General features: G+C 47.7%; 1 protein-coding gene across 9 annotated transcripts in view; it reads left to right on the top strand.

The window, feature by feature from the left end:
- Window positions 1-16,688, top strand: part of LOC110491178 (arginine-glutamic acid dipeptide repeats protein) — a 336,789-nt gene that overhangs the window by 251,590 nt on the left and 68,511 nt on the right. For all 9 annotated transcript variants that reach the window (XM_036947766.1, XM_036947767.1, XM_036947770.1 and 6 more), the window contains 4 exons: window positions 1,696-1,744; window positions 2,077-2,213; window positions 3,788-3,887; window positions 6,068-6,166. In XM_036947766.1, coding sequence (XP_036803661.1) covers window positions 1,696-1,744; window positions 2,077-2,213; window positions 3,788-3,887; window positions 6,068-6,166 — 385 coding nt within the window. The remainder of the gene's footprint in view (window positions 1-1,695; window positions 1,745-2,076; window positions 2,214-3,787; window positions 3,888-6,067; window positions 6,167-16,688) is intronic.

The raw sequence follows: 16,688 nt of genomic DNA on the forward strand, positions 1-16,688 counted from the left end.
TACACTGCAGCACTCCAGGACCATGTTAGTCCTGGGTTGGAAAATAAACATGCACAGCACACTATACACTGCAGCTCTCCAGGACCATGTTAGTCCTGGGCTGGAAGGAAATCATGCACAGCACACTATACACTGCAGCTCTCCAGGACCATGTTAGTCCTGGGTTGGAAAATAAACATGCACAGCACACTATACACTGCAGCTCTCCAGGACCATGTTAGTCCTGGGCTGGAAGGAAATCATGCACACGTAGAAGGAGTTGGCCACCTCTGAAGCTCTATGAAGAGCTAATAGTGGGGGGGGGGGGGGGAGTTGGCCACCTCTGAAGCTCTATGAAGAGCTAGTAGTGGGGGGGGGTTGGCCACCTCTGAAGCTCAATGAAGAGCTAGTAGTGGGGGGGGGAGTTGGCCACCTCTGCTCTACTTGTGTTGAACGTGTTGCTTCGATGCTGGCCTGTTCTCCTCCTCCTCCTCGTCAGCAGGTCCAGTGTAGCGTGCTGCGTCTGTCATATTTCATTACACTATGGAATATTACCCCCCCCCCTCCCTCCCTGACAACTGTCTGCTCTCTGTCGGAGAGAGAGTGGATTGGATGAGGGATGGTGGAGAGGACCGAAAGGGGGGGGACAAAGGCTTGCTGGATGGGTGTGAAAGTGGAGTGAGGATTGGTGGAAAAAGCCAGAGGGGGGGGTGGTTAAAATGTGTGTACCCGTCACAGTGAGGGCCCAGGGTTGTGGTTGGAGGACATTAACACTACCACAGGGACCTAACAGACTCAGGTTTCACCCCGGTCCAGCCAGCGCTAAACCCCAGCCAGCTCCAGTGATGGAAAGAGGGAAGGTTTCTGCTTCAAATATCACTCTTTGACAGTTTCTGGGCTTCCCCTGCCCCTGCAGCAGCCATCTGAGCTAGAGACTATACTATATGAAAATCTATGTGCCGTTGCCTAGGCAACGGAAGGGGGGAAAAGGAGGCCTTTTGAAAAGGGAACATCTTGTCATTTTCTCTAATCCACTGCAGCTGGAGGGATATGGCTAGGAGGAACACTGTTGTTATTATTATTACATTGCTAGGCGGTTGTTGCTATGGTTACCAACGTTTTGTACGTTTGTGTAACCCACCGGCAGCCATTTTGCAGGCAGGCTGTGTCTCTGGAATCGTCTGTATCAACCCCCCCCCCCACCCCACCCCTCTCCCCTCTTCTCCGCCTCCTCCTCTTTAAGTGGGATTGCTGTTTTGTTGCTGAATGCATCTCTACAATACCAGCTTCAGGAGGAAAAAAAAAATCCAATATCCCAGAGAACACCCATTCTCTTTGTGCACAAGAAGCGTCTCTTCCATAGATAGACACATTTTAATCTTGAATTACACATTGCAACAAAAATCTGCAACACACCTTTTTTAATTTTGACAACTAAAATCATCCCCACAACGGGAGGTTTTTCCATCAAACGAAACAAACTCTTTGCTTGCCGAGGTATTGACATTATTGGTTACCTGTTCCATAATAAAGACAAGACGTCTCACCTTGGTTCTGCCGGACATTCAGTATCTGCACGCGTTTTTGCTCATGCCAGACAATGATTCCCTCAAGGGGGACAGGAACCAGTCGTTGCACTGAGCTAGTCCTGTAACCTCCGTAGTACATATATGTCTTCTTTGTTGTGATCTAACAACCTTATTTTCTCTCTACCAGGCGACTAAACAGCACACAGGGGGAGATCAGAGTGGGGCCCAGTCACCAAGTAACTATTTTTTTTTTACATATGCGTTGTTAAAGTAGCTGTCCAGTGTTTTATAGATTTCTGTGAAAAATATGACCTGTAATTTATTACAATATAAAGTGAAATTGATTCATTCATAGTTGGTTGACTTACATTTGTAAACATTTCCCAACATTCTCCTTTTAGAGATATTTAAACCATAGTGCTTTGCAACATGTTGTTCACACAGCCACTCTTGTTAGATGGTGATGAACAGCATTTGAAAGCTGATATTTCACAGGCTAGTCTTATGGTGCTATTTGTAGTGTGATTGACACCTCCTCCCCCTCCCCCTCATCCTCCTCCCTAATTAGGCCAAGCTTCCTGAGTTGCAGCCCTTCCCCTCCGAGGCCCCGGGGGTCCTGACTCAGGCTGTAACAGAGAATGAGGAGCTAGTGTGGATGCCAGGGGTCAACGACTGTGACCTGCTCATGTACCTCAGGGCTGCAAGGTGAAACCTGACTCATGACCTTTGACCCTACTGTCTGGAGAGATAATTCTCTGTGACCCTTGACCCTATTGTCTGGCGAGATGATAATTCTATACCCTTTTCCTACTGTCAACTTGCCTCAGAGCTGCTAGGTGAGCTCAGGAGACATGACCCTGCTCCATGTCAGAAGGGAATAGTCCAATAGAGTAGCACAGTATGAATTATAATACCCATAAAACCTAGCGGTCAAACAGGGAAATGGTCCCAGGTAGTTATTTCCACCATGGTGGATTTTAGAATCACTTAAAATGAAGGTCTGTGTTTCATGTAGGTTTACCCTGGCGTGACATTTTGATCACCATGTCAATCTCTCTGGGACAAGGTTGACTTTTTATCAATATATTTGCTTGTAACCGCTAGGTTTTATGGGTATTATGATACCTCCTCTGCGAGGCTCTATTACCCACTTCCCACTGCCAAGCCCATGTAATCTGTACTGAGCTGGTCTACATACCAGACACCAAGCCCATGTAATCTGTACTGAGCTGGTCTACATACCAGACACCAAGCCCATGTAATCTGTACTGAGCTGGCCTACATACCAGACACCAAGCCCATGTAATCTGTACTGAGCTGGTCTACATACCAGACACCAAGCCCATGTAATCTGTACTGAGCTGGCCTACATACCAGACACCAAGCCCATGTAATCTGTACTGAGCTGGCCTACATACCAGACACCAAGCCCATGTAATCTGTACTGAGCTGGTCTACATACCAGACACCAAGCCCATGTAATCTGTACTGAGCTGGTCTACATACCAGACACCAAGCCCATGTAATCTGTACTGAGCTGGCCTACATACCAGACACCAAGCCCATGTAATCTGTACTGAGCTGGCCTACATACCAGACACCAAGCCCATGTAATCTGTACTGAGCTGGTCTACATACCAGACACCAAGCCCATGTAATCTGTACTGAGCTGGTCTACATACCAGACACCAAGCCCATGTAATCTGTACTGAGCTGGCCTACATACCAGACACCAAGCCCATGTAATCTGTACTGAGCTGGTCTACATACCAGACACCAAGCCCATGTAATCTGTACTGAGCTGGTCTACATACCAGACACCAAGCCCATGTAATCTGTACTGAGCTGGTCTACATACCAGATACCAAGCCCATGTAATCTGTACTGAGCTGGCCTACATACCAGATACCAAGCCCATGTAATCTGTACTGAGCTGGCCTACATACCAGACACCAGTGTGAAACGGGGTCAAAGAGTCCTAGATGCATTGGAAGGTATATAACAATATTAAAAAGATGATTGATCTTTGATGACTTAAGGTTGGACATGCAGTTGTCGGGTTTCTCTCTCTCTCTCTCTCTCTCTCTCTCTGTCTCTCTCTCTCTGTCTCTCTCTCTCTGTCTTTCTCTGTCTCTCTCTGTCTCTCTGTCTCTCTCTCTGTCTCTCTCTCTTTCTGTCTCTCTCTGTCTCTCTCTCTCTCTCTGTCTCTCTGTGACTTGCGTTGTAGTTTGTCAGGTGTCTGATAGACGTTTCTCCATCTGTTAATGTGTGTTCTCCAGGAGCATGGCGGCCTTCGCTGGGATGTGTGACGGAGGTTCTACAGAGGACGGTTGCCTAGCAGCCTCGCGAGACGACACCACACTCAACGCACTCAACACGGTAACTGGCTTTTTCAACCCACACTGCCATGTTGAACACTATTGGTCATTTAGCAGACACTCTTATCCAGAGCGACTTAGTCACAGCATCAGTACCTCTACTTTACATACAGTGACGGGGGGGGGGGAGATCCTTTGTTTGTCTAAAGTAAGGGTACTGATGTTGTGCTGCTGCTCCAGTTTCAACTGTTCTGCCTGCGGCTATGGAACCCTGACCTGTTCACCGGACGTGCTACCTGTCCCAGAACCGCTGTTTTCAACTCTCTAGAGACAGCAGGAGCGGTAGAGATGCTCTCGATGATCGGCTATGAAAAGCCAACTGACATTTACTCCTGAGGTGCTGACTTGTTGCACCCAACAACTACTATGATTATTATTATTTGACCATGCTGGTCATTTATGAACATTTGAACATCTTGGCCATGTTCTGTTATAATCTCCACCCGGCACAGCCAGAAGAGGACTGGCCACACCTCATAGCCTGGTTCCTCTCTAGGTTTCTTCCTAGGTTTTGGCCTTTCTAGTGAGTTTTTCCTAGCCACTGTGCTTCTACACCTGCATTTCTTGCTGTTTGGGGTTTTAGGCTGGGTTTCTGTACAGCACTTTGAGATATCAGCTGATGTAAGAAGGGCTTTATAAATACATTGGATTTTATTTGATGCAGTGACTTAAGTCTCTTCTGGATAATGTTGACGTGACTCGTTGGTGTGTGTTTCTGGATAATGTTGATGTGACTCGTTGGTGTGTGTCTGGATAATGTTGACGTGACTCGTTGGTGTGTGTCTGGATAATGTTGACGTGACTCGTTGGTGTGTGTCTGGATAATGTTGATGTGACATGTTGGTGTGTGTCTGGATAATGTTGATGTGACTCGTTGGTGTGTGTCTGGATAATGTTGACGTGACTCGTTGGTGTGTGTCTGGATAATGTTGATGTGACATGTTGGTGTGTGTCTGGATAATGTTGATGTGACTCGTTGGTGTGTGTCTGGATAATGTTGATGTGACTCGTTGGTGTGTGTCTGGATAATGTTGATGTGACTCGTTGGTGTGTGTCTGGATAATGTTGATGTGACATGTTGGTGTGTGTCTGGATAATGTTGACGTGACTCGTTGGTGTGTGTCTGGATAATGTTGATGTGACTCGTTGGTGTGTGTCTGGATAATGTTGACGTGACACGTTGGTGTGTGTTTCTGGATAATGTTGTGACATGCTGTGGGGTCTGTGTGTGTGTGTGTGTGTCGATGAAAGCAGTTGGTATGTGTCTCTGGATAATGTTGTGACATGCTGTGGGGTGTGTGTGTGTGTGTCGATGAAAGCAGTTGGTATGTGTTTCTGGATAATGTTGTGACATGCTGTGGGGTCTGTGTGTGTGTGTGTGTCGATGAAAGCAGTTGGTATGTGTCTCTGGATAATGTTGTGACAAGCTGTGGGGTGTGTGTGTGTGTGTGTGTGTGTGTGTGTGTGTGTGTCGATGAAAGCAGTTGGTATGTGTCTCTGGATAATGTTGTGACAAGCTGTGGGGTGTGTGTGTGTGTGTGTGTGTGTGTGTGTCGATGAAAGCAGTTGGTATGTGTCTCTGGATAATGTTGTGACAAGCTGTGGGGTGTGTGTGTGTGTGTGTGTGTGTGTGTGTGTGTGTGTCGATGAAAGCAGTTGGTATGTGTCTCTGGATAATGTTGTGACAAGCTGTGGGGTGTGTGTGTGTGTGTGTGTGTGTGTGTGTGTGTCGATGAAAGCAGTTGGTATGTGTCTCTGGATAATGTTGTGACAAGCTGTGGGGTGTGTGTGTGTGTGTGTGTGTGTGTGTGTGTGTGTGTGTGTCGATGAAAGCAGTTGGTATGTGTCTCTGGATAATGTTGTGACAAGCTGTGGGGTGTGTGTGTGTGTGTGTGTGTGTGTGTGTGTGTGTCGATGAAAGCAGTTGGTATGTGTCTCTGGATAATGTTGTGACATGCTGTGGGGTGTGTGTGTGTGTGTGTGTGTGTGTCGATGAAAGCAGTTGGTATGTGGGCTTTAATGTAAATGAATCAAGAAAATTGCATAAATAATGCAACGTTTAACACCTGTCTCTAACTGTAGTTTATACAGTCACCTTTCTGTTATTCATTTATTTTGTCCGTAGATAAAATAAAAAAAAGATAGCATTGTGAATGTTGAACTGCCGTGTTTCCTCCCCAGCTCCACGAGAGCTGTTACGATGCAGGCAAGGCCCTACAGCGACTGGTGAAGAAACCTGTTCCCAAACTCATAGAGAAGTGCTGGTCGGAGGACGAAGTGGTAAGACACTCATTATTATTATTATTTGATGACCTTTAACCTCCAGATAGGACGTTTTGGCATCAGAGCTGTGTTTTTTTTTTTTTCCAAGCTGAACTTGTTTGAGCTTGCCTAGCACAATGTCCACACAAGACTTATTTAAGTCATATTGTTCCAATGCTCCAGTGGCTTGTTATTATGGGTTCCTGTGGTTGTCTTTAGAGGGAGCTGTTGAGACAAAGGTTCTGCTGTATAGCTGCTGGTTTGGGCCACGTAAAATATTAGTATTGAGAGCAGCTGCATCCTGTATATCGACTGCAGAAGAGAAAAAAAAACTTCATCTTGGAAGAAGTTGTGTGTGTGTGTGTGTGTGTGTGTGTGTGTGTGTGTGTGTAAGGAAGAAGGAAAAGATTGAGAGCCTGTATCGTTGTCCTCCATTTAGATTCCAGTGCAGCTGGGGCTAGAACGTTCTGGTATTAGAATACATGGCCAAAGGTATGTGGACACCTGCTCGTCCAACGTCTCATTCCAAAATCACGGGCATTAATATGGAGTTGGTCCCCCCTTTGCTGCTGTAACAGCCTCCACTCGTATGGGAAGACTTTTCACTAGATGTTGGAACATTGCTGCTATAACAGCCTCCACTCTTCTGGGAAGGCTTTCCACTAGATGTAGGAACATTGCTACTATAACAGCCTCCACTCTTCTGGGAAGGCTTTCCACTAGATGTTGGAACATTGCTGCTATAACAGCCTCCACTCTTCTGGCAAGGCTTTCCACTAGATGTTGGAACATTGCTGCTATAACAGCCTCCACTCTTCTGGGAAGGCTTTCCACTAGATGTTGGAACATTGCTGCTATAACATCCTCCACTCTTCTGGGAAGGCTTTCCACTAGATGTTGGAACATTGCTGCTATAACAGCCTCCACTCTTCTGGGAAGGCTTTCCACTAGATGTTGGAACATTGCTGCTATAACAGCCTCCACTCTTCTGGGAAGGCTTTCCACTAGATGTTGGAACATTGCTGCTATAACAGCCTCCACTCTTCTGGGAAGGCTTTCCACTAGATGTTGGAACATTGCTGCTATAACAGCCTCCACTCTTCTGGGAAGGCTTTCCACTAGATGTTGGAACATTGCTGCAGGGGGACTTGCTTCCATTCAGCCACGAGCATTAGTGAGGTTGGGTACTGATGTTGGGGGTGATTAGTCCTGGCTCGCAGTCGGCGTTCCAATTCATCCCAATGGTGTTCAGTGGAGTTGAGGTCAGGGCTCTGTGCAGGCCAGGCAAGTTCTTCCACAGCGATCTCGACAAACCATTTCTGTATGGACCTCTCTTTGTGCACGGAGGCATTGTTATGCTGAAACAGGAAAGGGCCTTCCCCAAACTGTTGCCACAAAGTTGGAAGCACAGAATCGTCTAGAATGTCTTTATGCTGTAGTGTTAATATTACCCTTCACTGGAACTAAGGGACCCGAACCATGAAAAACAGTCCTAGACCATTATTCCTCATCCACCACACATCCAGTTGGCACAATGCATTGAGACAGGTAGCGTTCTCCTGGCATCTGCCAAATGGTGAAGCGTGATTCCTCACTTTAGATAAGAGTCCAATGGCGGTGAGCTTTACACCACTCCGGCCGACGCTTGGCATTGCGCATGGTGATCTTAGGCTTGTATGCGGCTGCTCGGCCACGGAAACCCATTTCATGTAACTCCCGACGGACAGTTCTTTTTGCTGACGTTGCTTCCAGAGTCAGATTGGAACTCGGTAGTGAGTGTTGCGACTGAGGACAGACGATGTTGTGATTTGCTTCATGAAATGTGTTTCCATGGCCGAGCAGCCTCACACAAGCCTCAGATCACCGAGTGCTGAAACGTGTAGCGTGTTAAAAATCGCCTGTCTTTGGTAGTTCCTGACCTGGACTAGTAAAACATATTGTTTTGTGTAGTTTCTGACCTGGGCTACAGTACCAGTGACAAGTTTGGCCACACCTACTCATTCAAAGGTTTTTCTTTATTTTTACTATTTTCTACATTGTGGAATAATAGTGAAGACATCAACACTATGAAATTAGAAATATGGAATAATGTAGTAACCAACAAAATGTTAAACAAATCAAAATATGTTTTAGATTCTTCAAAGTAGCCACCTTTGCACACTTGGCATTCTCTTAACCAGCTTCATGAGAAATGCTTTTCCAACAGTCTTGAAGGAGTTCCCACATATGCTGAGCACTTGTTGGCTGCTTTTCCTTCACTCTGCGGTCCAACTCATCCCAAACCATCTCAATTCAATTGTGTTTGTTACTTGAACTCTGAAGCGTTTATTTGGGCTACAATTTCTGAGGCTGGTAACTCTAATGAACTTATCCTCTACAGCAGAGGAGACTCTGGGGGATCCTTTCCTGTGGTGGCCCTCATGAGAGCCAGTTTCATCATAGCTCTTGATGATTTTTGCGACTGCACTTGAAGACACTTAAATGAATGATGGACTGTCGTTTCTCTTTGGTTATTTGAGCTGTTCTTGCCATAAAATGGACTTGGTCTTTCACCAAATAGGGCTATCTTCTATATACCAACCCTACCTTGTCACAACACAACTGATTGGCTCAAACGCATTAAGAAGGAAAGAAATTCCACAAATCAACTTACAACAAGGCACGCCTGTTAATTGAAATGCATTCCAGGTGACTACCTCATGAAACAGGTTGAGAGTGACAAGAGTCTGCAACGCTGTCATCAAGGCTTTGATTGGAAACATTGAAGCATCTCAAATATCAAATCTATTTTGATGTAACACTTTTTTTGGTTACTACATGATTCCATATGTGTTGTTTCATAGTTTTAATGTCTTCACTATTATTCAACAATGTAGAAATGAGTAAAAATAAAGAAAAACCCTTTGAATGAGTAGGCGTGTCTAAACTTTTGACTGGTACTGTGGTAAAACATATTGGTTTGTGTATGCCCTGTCCTGGACTAGTAAAACATATTGGAACGTGTAGGTCCTGAGGTTGAGGTCAGGGCTCTGTGCAGGTCAGTCAAGTTCTTCCACAGTAAAACCTAGTCTTGTACTATTATTACAACTTCTAGTTTTGTCTCGTGCTCATGTACATAACATTTTGTCATTCCAGGCAGGTAATGGTAACAGATTAAGTCACTCGTTCTTTTCAGTAGCAATAGACCAGCTATGAATTCTCTGTATGATTTACAGTGCATTTGGAAAGTATTGAGACCCCTTGACTTTTTCCACATTTTGTTACATTACAGCCTTATTCTAAAAAGGATTAAATTGTTTGTTCCCCATTATCAATCTACACACAATAACCCATAATGACATCACAATAACCCATAATGACATCACAATACCCCATAATGTGAAAACGTATAATGTATGAAGCTCTGCCAGATTGAACATCGGGTTCTTGGTCACCTCCCTGACCAAGGCCCGTCACCCCGATTGCTCAGTTTGGGCCGGCGGCCAGCTCTAGAAAGCATCTCGGTGGTTCCATTTAAGATTGATGTACTTGGGGACCATAAATGCTGTAGAAATGTTTTGGTACCCTTCCCCAGATCTGTGCCTCCACACAATCCTGTCTCGGATCTCTACGGACAATTCCTTCAACCTCAAGGCTTGATTTTTGCTCTGACATGCACTGTCAACCTTGGACCTTATATAAACCGGTGTGTGCCTTTCCAAATCATGGTGGACAGGTGGAGTTCAATCAAGTTGAATTAACTTCTCAAGGATAAGCCTCCCGGTTGGTGCAGTGGTTAAGGGGGGGGTGGTCAGTTCTCGCCACACATCACCGAGGCGAGCTCGCAGTTCTCTCACAGGCCATTCGCAGGCCTCTTATTGCATAGCCGCCCTCTGCAGAGAGTAGCCAGATATGTTTTCCTACTGCCTGAGGTAGGCAGGCAGGAGGTCGTCTGTTGTAAAGGTTGTGGGCCCTCCCCATGGTGTCCATAGCCCAGACAGTCACCTAGCCACCCAGTCCGTACTTAACCTTCCAAGGACACTGGCCTGTTCACTCCTTCATTCCTTCCCAGCACTCTGTCCCTCCCGTCCTCCCGTCCTTCACTCCCAGTGAAGTGATGTGATTTCCATCTGGTCTTTCGCAGCCCCACACACAGCCTTGAGAGACAAGTGTAAATGTAGCCCGACCTTGACGCAGACACACGCTCAGACATCGGCCCTATTGGCTTTGCTGCTCCCTCGTTTTATGTACACCCTCCAAGACCAGCCTCATTATTTCTTCCTGCTCTCTTTTCTTCCTCCCTTCTTCCTTTTGAAGTGACAGTGGGGGCTGTGGAGATGACAGAATCAGCCTGTCTGCAGGGTCACTGGTAGCCTAGTGGTTAGAGTGTAGAGATGGCAGGGTAGCCTAGTGGTTAGAGCGTTGGACTAGTAAGGTTGCAAGTTCAAATCCCCGAGCTGACAACGTTACAAATCTGTCGTTCTGCCCCTGAACAGGCAGTTCCTAGGCCGTCATTGAAAATAAGAATTTGTTCTTAACTGACTTGCCTAATTAAATAAAGGTAAAATACAAAAAACCTCTCTCATAATCTGAAATAGTCTTATACATTCTCCCTACACTAATCTGAAATGGCCACATACATTAGCAGAGAGCTTGAGAGGATCTGCAGAGAAGAATGGGAGAAACTCCCCAAATACAGGTGTGCCAAGTTTATAGCCAAGAAGTGTGCCAAGAAGACTCGAGACTGTAATCGCTGCCAAACATTTATTTATGTAAATTCCATTTTTTTAAATATATAATTGAGGAGAAATTACTAACAAAATTGGGGAGAAAATGCACCCTTCTCTCCCCAATTTCTCTCCCCAATTTTGTGCTATCCAATTGTTAGTAATTACTATCTTGTCTCATCGCTGCAACTCCCGTACCAAGCCGCACTGCTTCTTAACACAGCGCGCATCCAACCCGGAAGCCAGCCGCACCAATGTGTCGTAGGAAACACCGTGCACCTGGCGACCTTGGTTAGCGTGCACTGCGCCCTGCCAGTAGGTTATCCCTACTGGCCAAACCCTGCCTAACCCGGATGATGCTAGGCCAATAGTGCGTCGCTCCATGGACCTCTCGGTCGCGGCCGGCTGCGACAGAGCCTGGGCGCGATCCCAGAGTCTCTGCTGGCACAGCTAGCGCTGCGATGCAGTGCCCTAGACCACTGCGCCACCCGGGAGGCCATGTATATTTACTACCCCAACAACGACCACAACGACCACCACTTCTACGACCACCACTATCCTCACAACTACCACCACCCCAACTACACCCACCACTACCGCAACTACCACCACCAACACTACCACCACCACTACCCCAACAACTACCCCCACCACTTCTACGACCACCACTATCCTCACAACTACCACCACCCCAACTACACCCACCACTACCGCAACTACCACCACCAACACTACCACCACCACTACCCCCACAACTTCCACCACTGCTCCCACAACCTCCACCACTACCACCACAACAACGACCACCACCACAACCACTACCACCACAACCACTACCACCACAACCACTACCACCACCACCACAACTACCCCCACCACTACCGCAACTACCACTACCACCCCAACAACGACCACCACCACAACTACTACTACTACTACCACCACATCTACACCATAACTACTGCCACCACAACTACCCCCACCACTACCGCAACTACCACTACCACCCCAACAACGACCACCACCACAACTACTACTACTACTACCACCACATCTACACCATAACTACCCCCACCACTGCCACCACAACTACCACTACCGCAACTACCACTACCACCCCAACAACGACCACCACCACAACTACTACTACTACTACCACCACATCTACACCATAACTACCCCCACCACTGCCACCACAACTACCCCCACCACTACCGCAACTACCACTACCACCCCCACAACTTCCACCACCACAACTAACCCCACCACTACCGCAATTACCACTACCACCCACACAGCTTCCACCACTACCACACAGCTTCCACCACTACCCCACAGCTTCCACCACTACCCCAACAACTACCATCACTACCCAACAACTACCACCACCACTACCACCCCCACAATCCACCACTACCCCAACATCTACCCCACCACCACTACCACCACTACTACTACCACCTCCACCACTACTATTACCACCACCACCACTACTACCACCACCACCACCACTACTACCACCACTACTTCTACTACTACCACCACTACTGTTACAACCACCACCACTACTACCACCACCACCACTACTACCACCACCACTACCAACACCACTACTTCTACTACTACCACCACTACTATCACCACCACTACTACTACCACCACCACCACCACCACTACTACCACCACTACTTCTACTACTACCACCACCACTACTACTACCTCCACCACTACTATCATCACCACTACTTCTACTACTACCACCACTACTATCACCACCACCACTACTACTACCACCACCACCACTACTATCACCACCACCACCACTACTACCACCACCACCACCACCACCACTACTACCACCACCACCACTACTGTTGCAACCACTACCACTACCACTACTACTACTACCACCACTACTACCACCACTACTACCACTACTAAACTACTACTACCACTACTACTACCACCACTACTACCACTACTAAACTACTACTACCACTACTACTTCTACTACTACCACCACTACAACTACCCCACAACTTCCACCACTACCCCAACAACTACCTCAACTACTACCACCACCACAACTACCACCACCACTACTGCCTCTACAACCACTACTACCACCACCACCACCACTACTGCCTCCACCGCCACCACTACTGCCTACACCACCACCACCACAACTACCACCACTACTACCACCACTACTGCCACTACCACCGCCGCTACCACAACTACTACTACCACCACCACCACTACTACATCTACCACCACCATTACCAACACCACTACCACCACCACTACTACAACTACCACCACCACCACCACTTCTACCACCACAACTACCACCACCACAACAACTACTACATCCACCACCACCACAACTACTACCACCACCACCTCAACTTCCACTACCACCACCACAACTACCACCACTACTACCACCACCACCTCAACTTCCACTACCACCACCACAACTACCACCACTACTACTACCACCACCACCTCAACTTCCACCACCACCAAAACTACTACCACCACCACCTCAACTTCCACTACCACCACCACAACTACCACCACTACTACCGCCACCACCAAAACTACTACCACCACCACCTCAACTTCCACCACACCAAAACTACCACCACCACAACTACTACTACCACCACTAGAACTACTACCACTACTTCTACTACTACCACCACCACTACTACTACCTCCACCACTACTATCATCACCACTACTTCTACTACTACCACCACTACTATCACCACCACCACTACTACTACCACCACCACCACTACTATCACCACCACCACCACTACTACCACCACCACCACCACCACCACTACTACCACCACCACCACTACTGTTGCAACCACCACCACTACCACTACCACTACTACTACTACCACCACTACTACCACCACTACTACCACTACTAAACTACTACTACCACTACTACTACCACCACTACTACCACTACTAAACTACTACTACCACTACTACTTCTACTACTACCACCACTACAACTACCCCACAACTTCCACCACTACCCCAACAACTACCTCAACTACTACCACCACCACAACTACCACCACCACTACTGCCTCTACAACCACTACTACCACCACCACCACCACTACTGCCTCCACCGCCACCACTACTGCCTACACCACCACCACCACAACTACCACCACTACTACCACCACTACTGCCACTACCACCGCCGCTACCACAACTACTACTACCACCACCACCACTACTACATCTACCACCACCATTACCACCACCACTACTTCTACTACTACCACCACTACTATCACCACCACTACTACTACTACCACCACTACTACCACCACCACCACTACTACCACCACTACTTCTACTACTACCACCACCACTACTACTACCTCCACCACTACTATCATCACCACTACTTCTACTACTACCACCACTACTATCACCACCACCACTACTACTACCACCACCACCACTACTATCACCACCACCACCACTACTACCACCACCACCACCACCACCACTACTACCACCACCACCACTACTGTTGCAACCACTACCACTACCACTACTACTACTACCACCACTACTACCACCACTACTACCACTACTAAACTACTACTACCACTACTACTACCACCACTACTACCACTACTAAACTACTACTACCACTACTACTTCTACTACTACCACCACTACAACTACCCCACAACTTCCACCACTACCCCAACAACTACCTCAACTACTACCACCACCACAACTACCACCACCACTACTGCCTCTACAACCACTACTACCACCACCACCACCACTACTGCCTCCACCGCCACCACTACTGCCTACACCACCACCACCACAACTACCACCACTACTACCACCACTACTGCCACTACCACCGCCGCTACCACAACTACTACTACCACCACCACCACTACTACATCTACCACCACCATTACCAACACCACTACCACCACCACTACTACAACTACCACCACCACCACCACTTCTACCACCACAACTACCACCACCACAACAACTACTACATCCACCACCACCACAACTACTACCACCACCACCTCAACTTCCACTACCACCACCACAACTACCACCACTACTACCACCACCACCTCAACTTCCACTACCACCACCACAACTACCACCACTACTACTACCACCACCACCTCAACTTCCACCACCACCAAAACTACTACCACCACCACCTCAACTTCCACTACCACCACCACAACTACCACCACTACTACCGCCACCACCAAAACTACTACCACCACCACCTCAACTTCCACCACACCAAAACTACCACCACCACAACTACTACTACCACCACTAGAACTACTACCACTACTTCTACTACTACCACCACCACTACTACTACCTCCACCACTACTATCATCACCACTACTTCTACTACTACCACCACTACTATCACCACCACCACTACTACTACCACCACCACCACTACTATCACCACCACCACCACTACTACCACCACCACCACCACCACCACTACTACCACCACCACCACTACTGTTGCAACCACCACCACTACCACTACCACTACTACTACTACCACCACTACTACCACCACTACTACCACTACTAAACTACTACTACCACTACTACTACCACCACTACTACCACTACTAAACTACTACTACCACTACTACTTCTACTACTACCACCACTACAACTACCCCACAACTTCCACCACTACCCCAACAACTACCTCAACTACTACCACCACCACAACTACCACCACCACTACTGCCTCTACAACCACTACTACCACCACCACCACCACTACTGCCTCCACCGCCACCACTACTGCCTACACCACCACCACCACAACTACCACCACTACTGCCACTACCACCGCCGCTACCACAACTACTACTACCACCACCACCACTACTACATCTACCACCACCATTACCACCACCACTACTTCTACTACTACCACCACTACTATCACCACCACTACTACTACTACCACCACTACTACCACCACCACCACTACTACCACCACCACTACCAACACCACTACTTCTACTACTACCACCACCACTACTACTACCACCACCACCACCACCACCACTACTACCACCACCACCACCACCACCACCACTACTACCACCACTACTTCTACTACTACCACCACCACTACTACTACCTCCACCACTACTATCATCACCACTACTTCTACTACTACCACCACTACTATCACCACCACCACTACTACTACCACCACCACCACTACTATCACCACCACCACCACTACTACCACCACCACCACTACTGTTGCAACCACCACCACTACCACTACCACTACTACTACTACCACCACTACTACCACTACTAAACTACTACTACCACTACTACTACTACCACTACTAAACTACTACTACCACTACTACTTCTACTACTACCACCACTACAACTACCCCACAACTTCCACCACTACCCCAACAACTACCTCAACTACTACCACCACCACAACTACCACCACCACTACTGCCTCTACAACCACTACTACCACCACCACCACCACTACTGCCTCCACCGCCACCACTACTGCCTACACCACCACCACCACAACTACCACCACTACTACCACCACTACTGCCACTACCACCGCAGCTACCACAACTACTACTACCACCACCACCACTACTACATCTACCACCACCATTACCAACACCACTACCACCACCACTACTACAACTACCACCACCACCACCATTTCTACCACCACAACTACCACCACCACAACAACTACTACATCCACCACCACC

Source organism: Oncorhynchus mykiss, chromosome 16 (assembly GCF_013265735.2).
Source record: "Oncorhynchus mykiss isolate Arlee chromosome 16, USDA_OmykA_1.1, whole genome shotgun sequence".
Taxonomy (NCBI): Eukaryota; Metazoa; Chordata; class Actinopteri; order Salmoniformes; family Salmonidae; genus Oncorhynchus; species Oncorhynchus mykiss.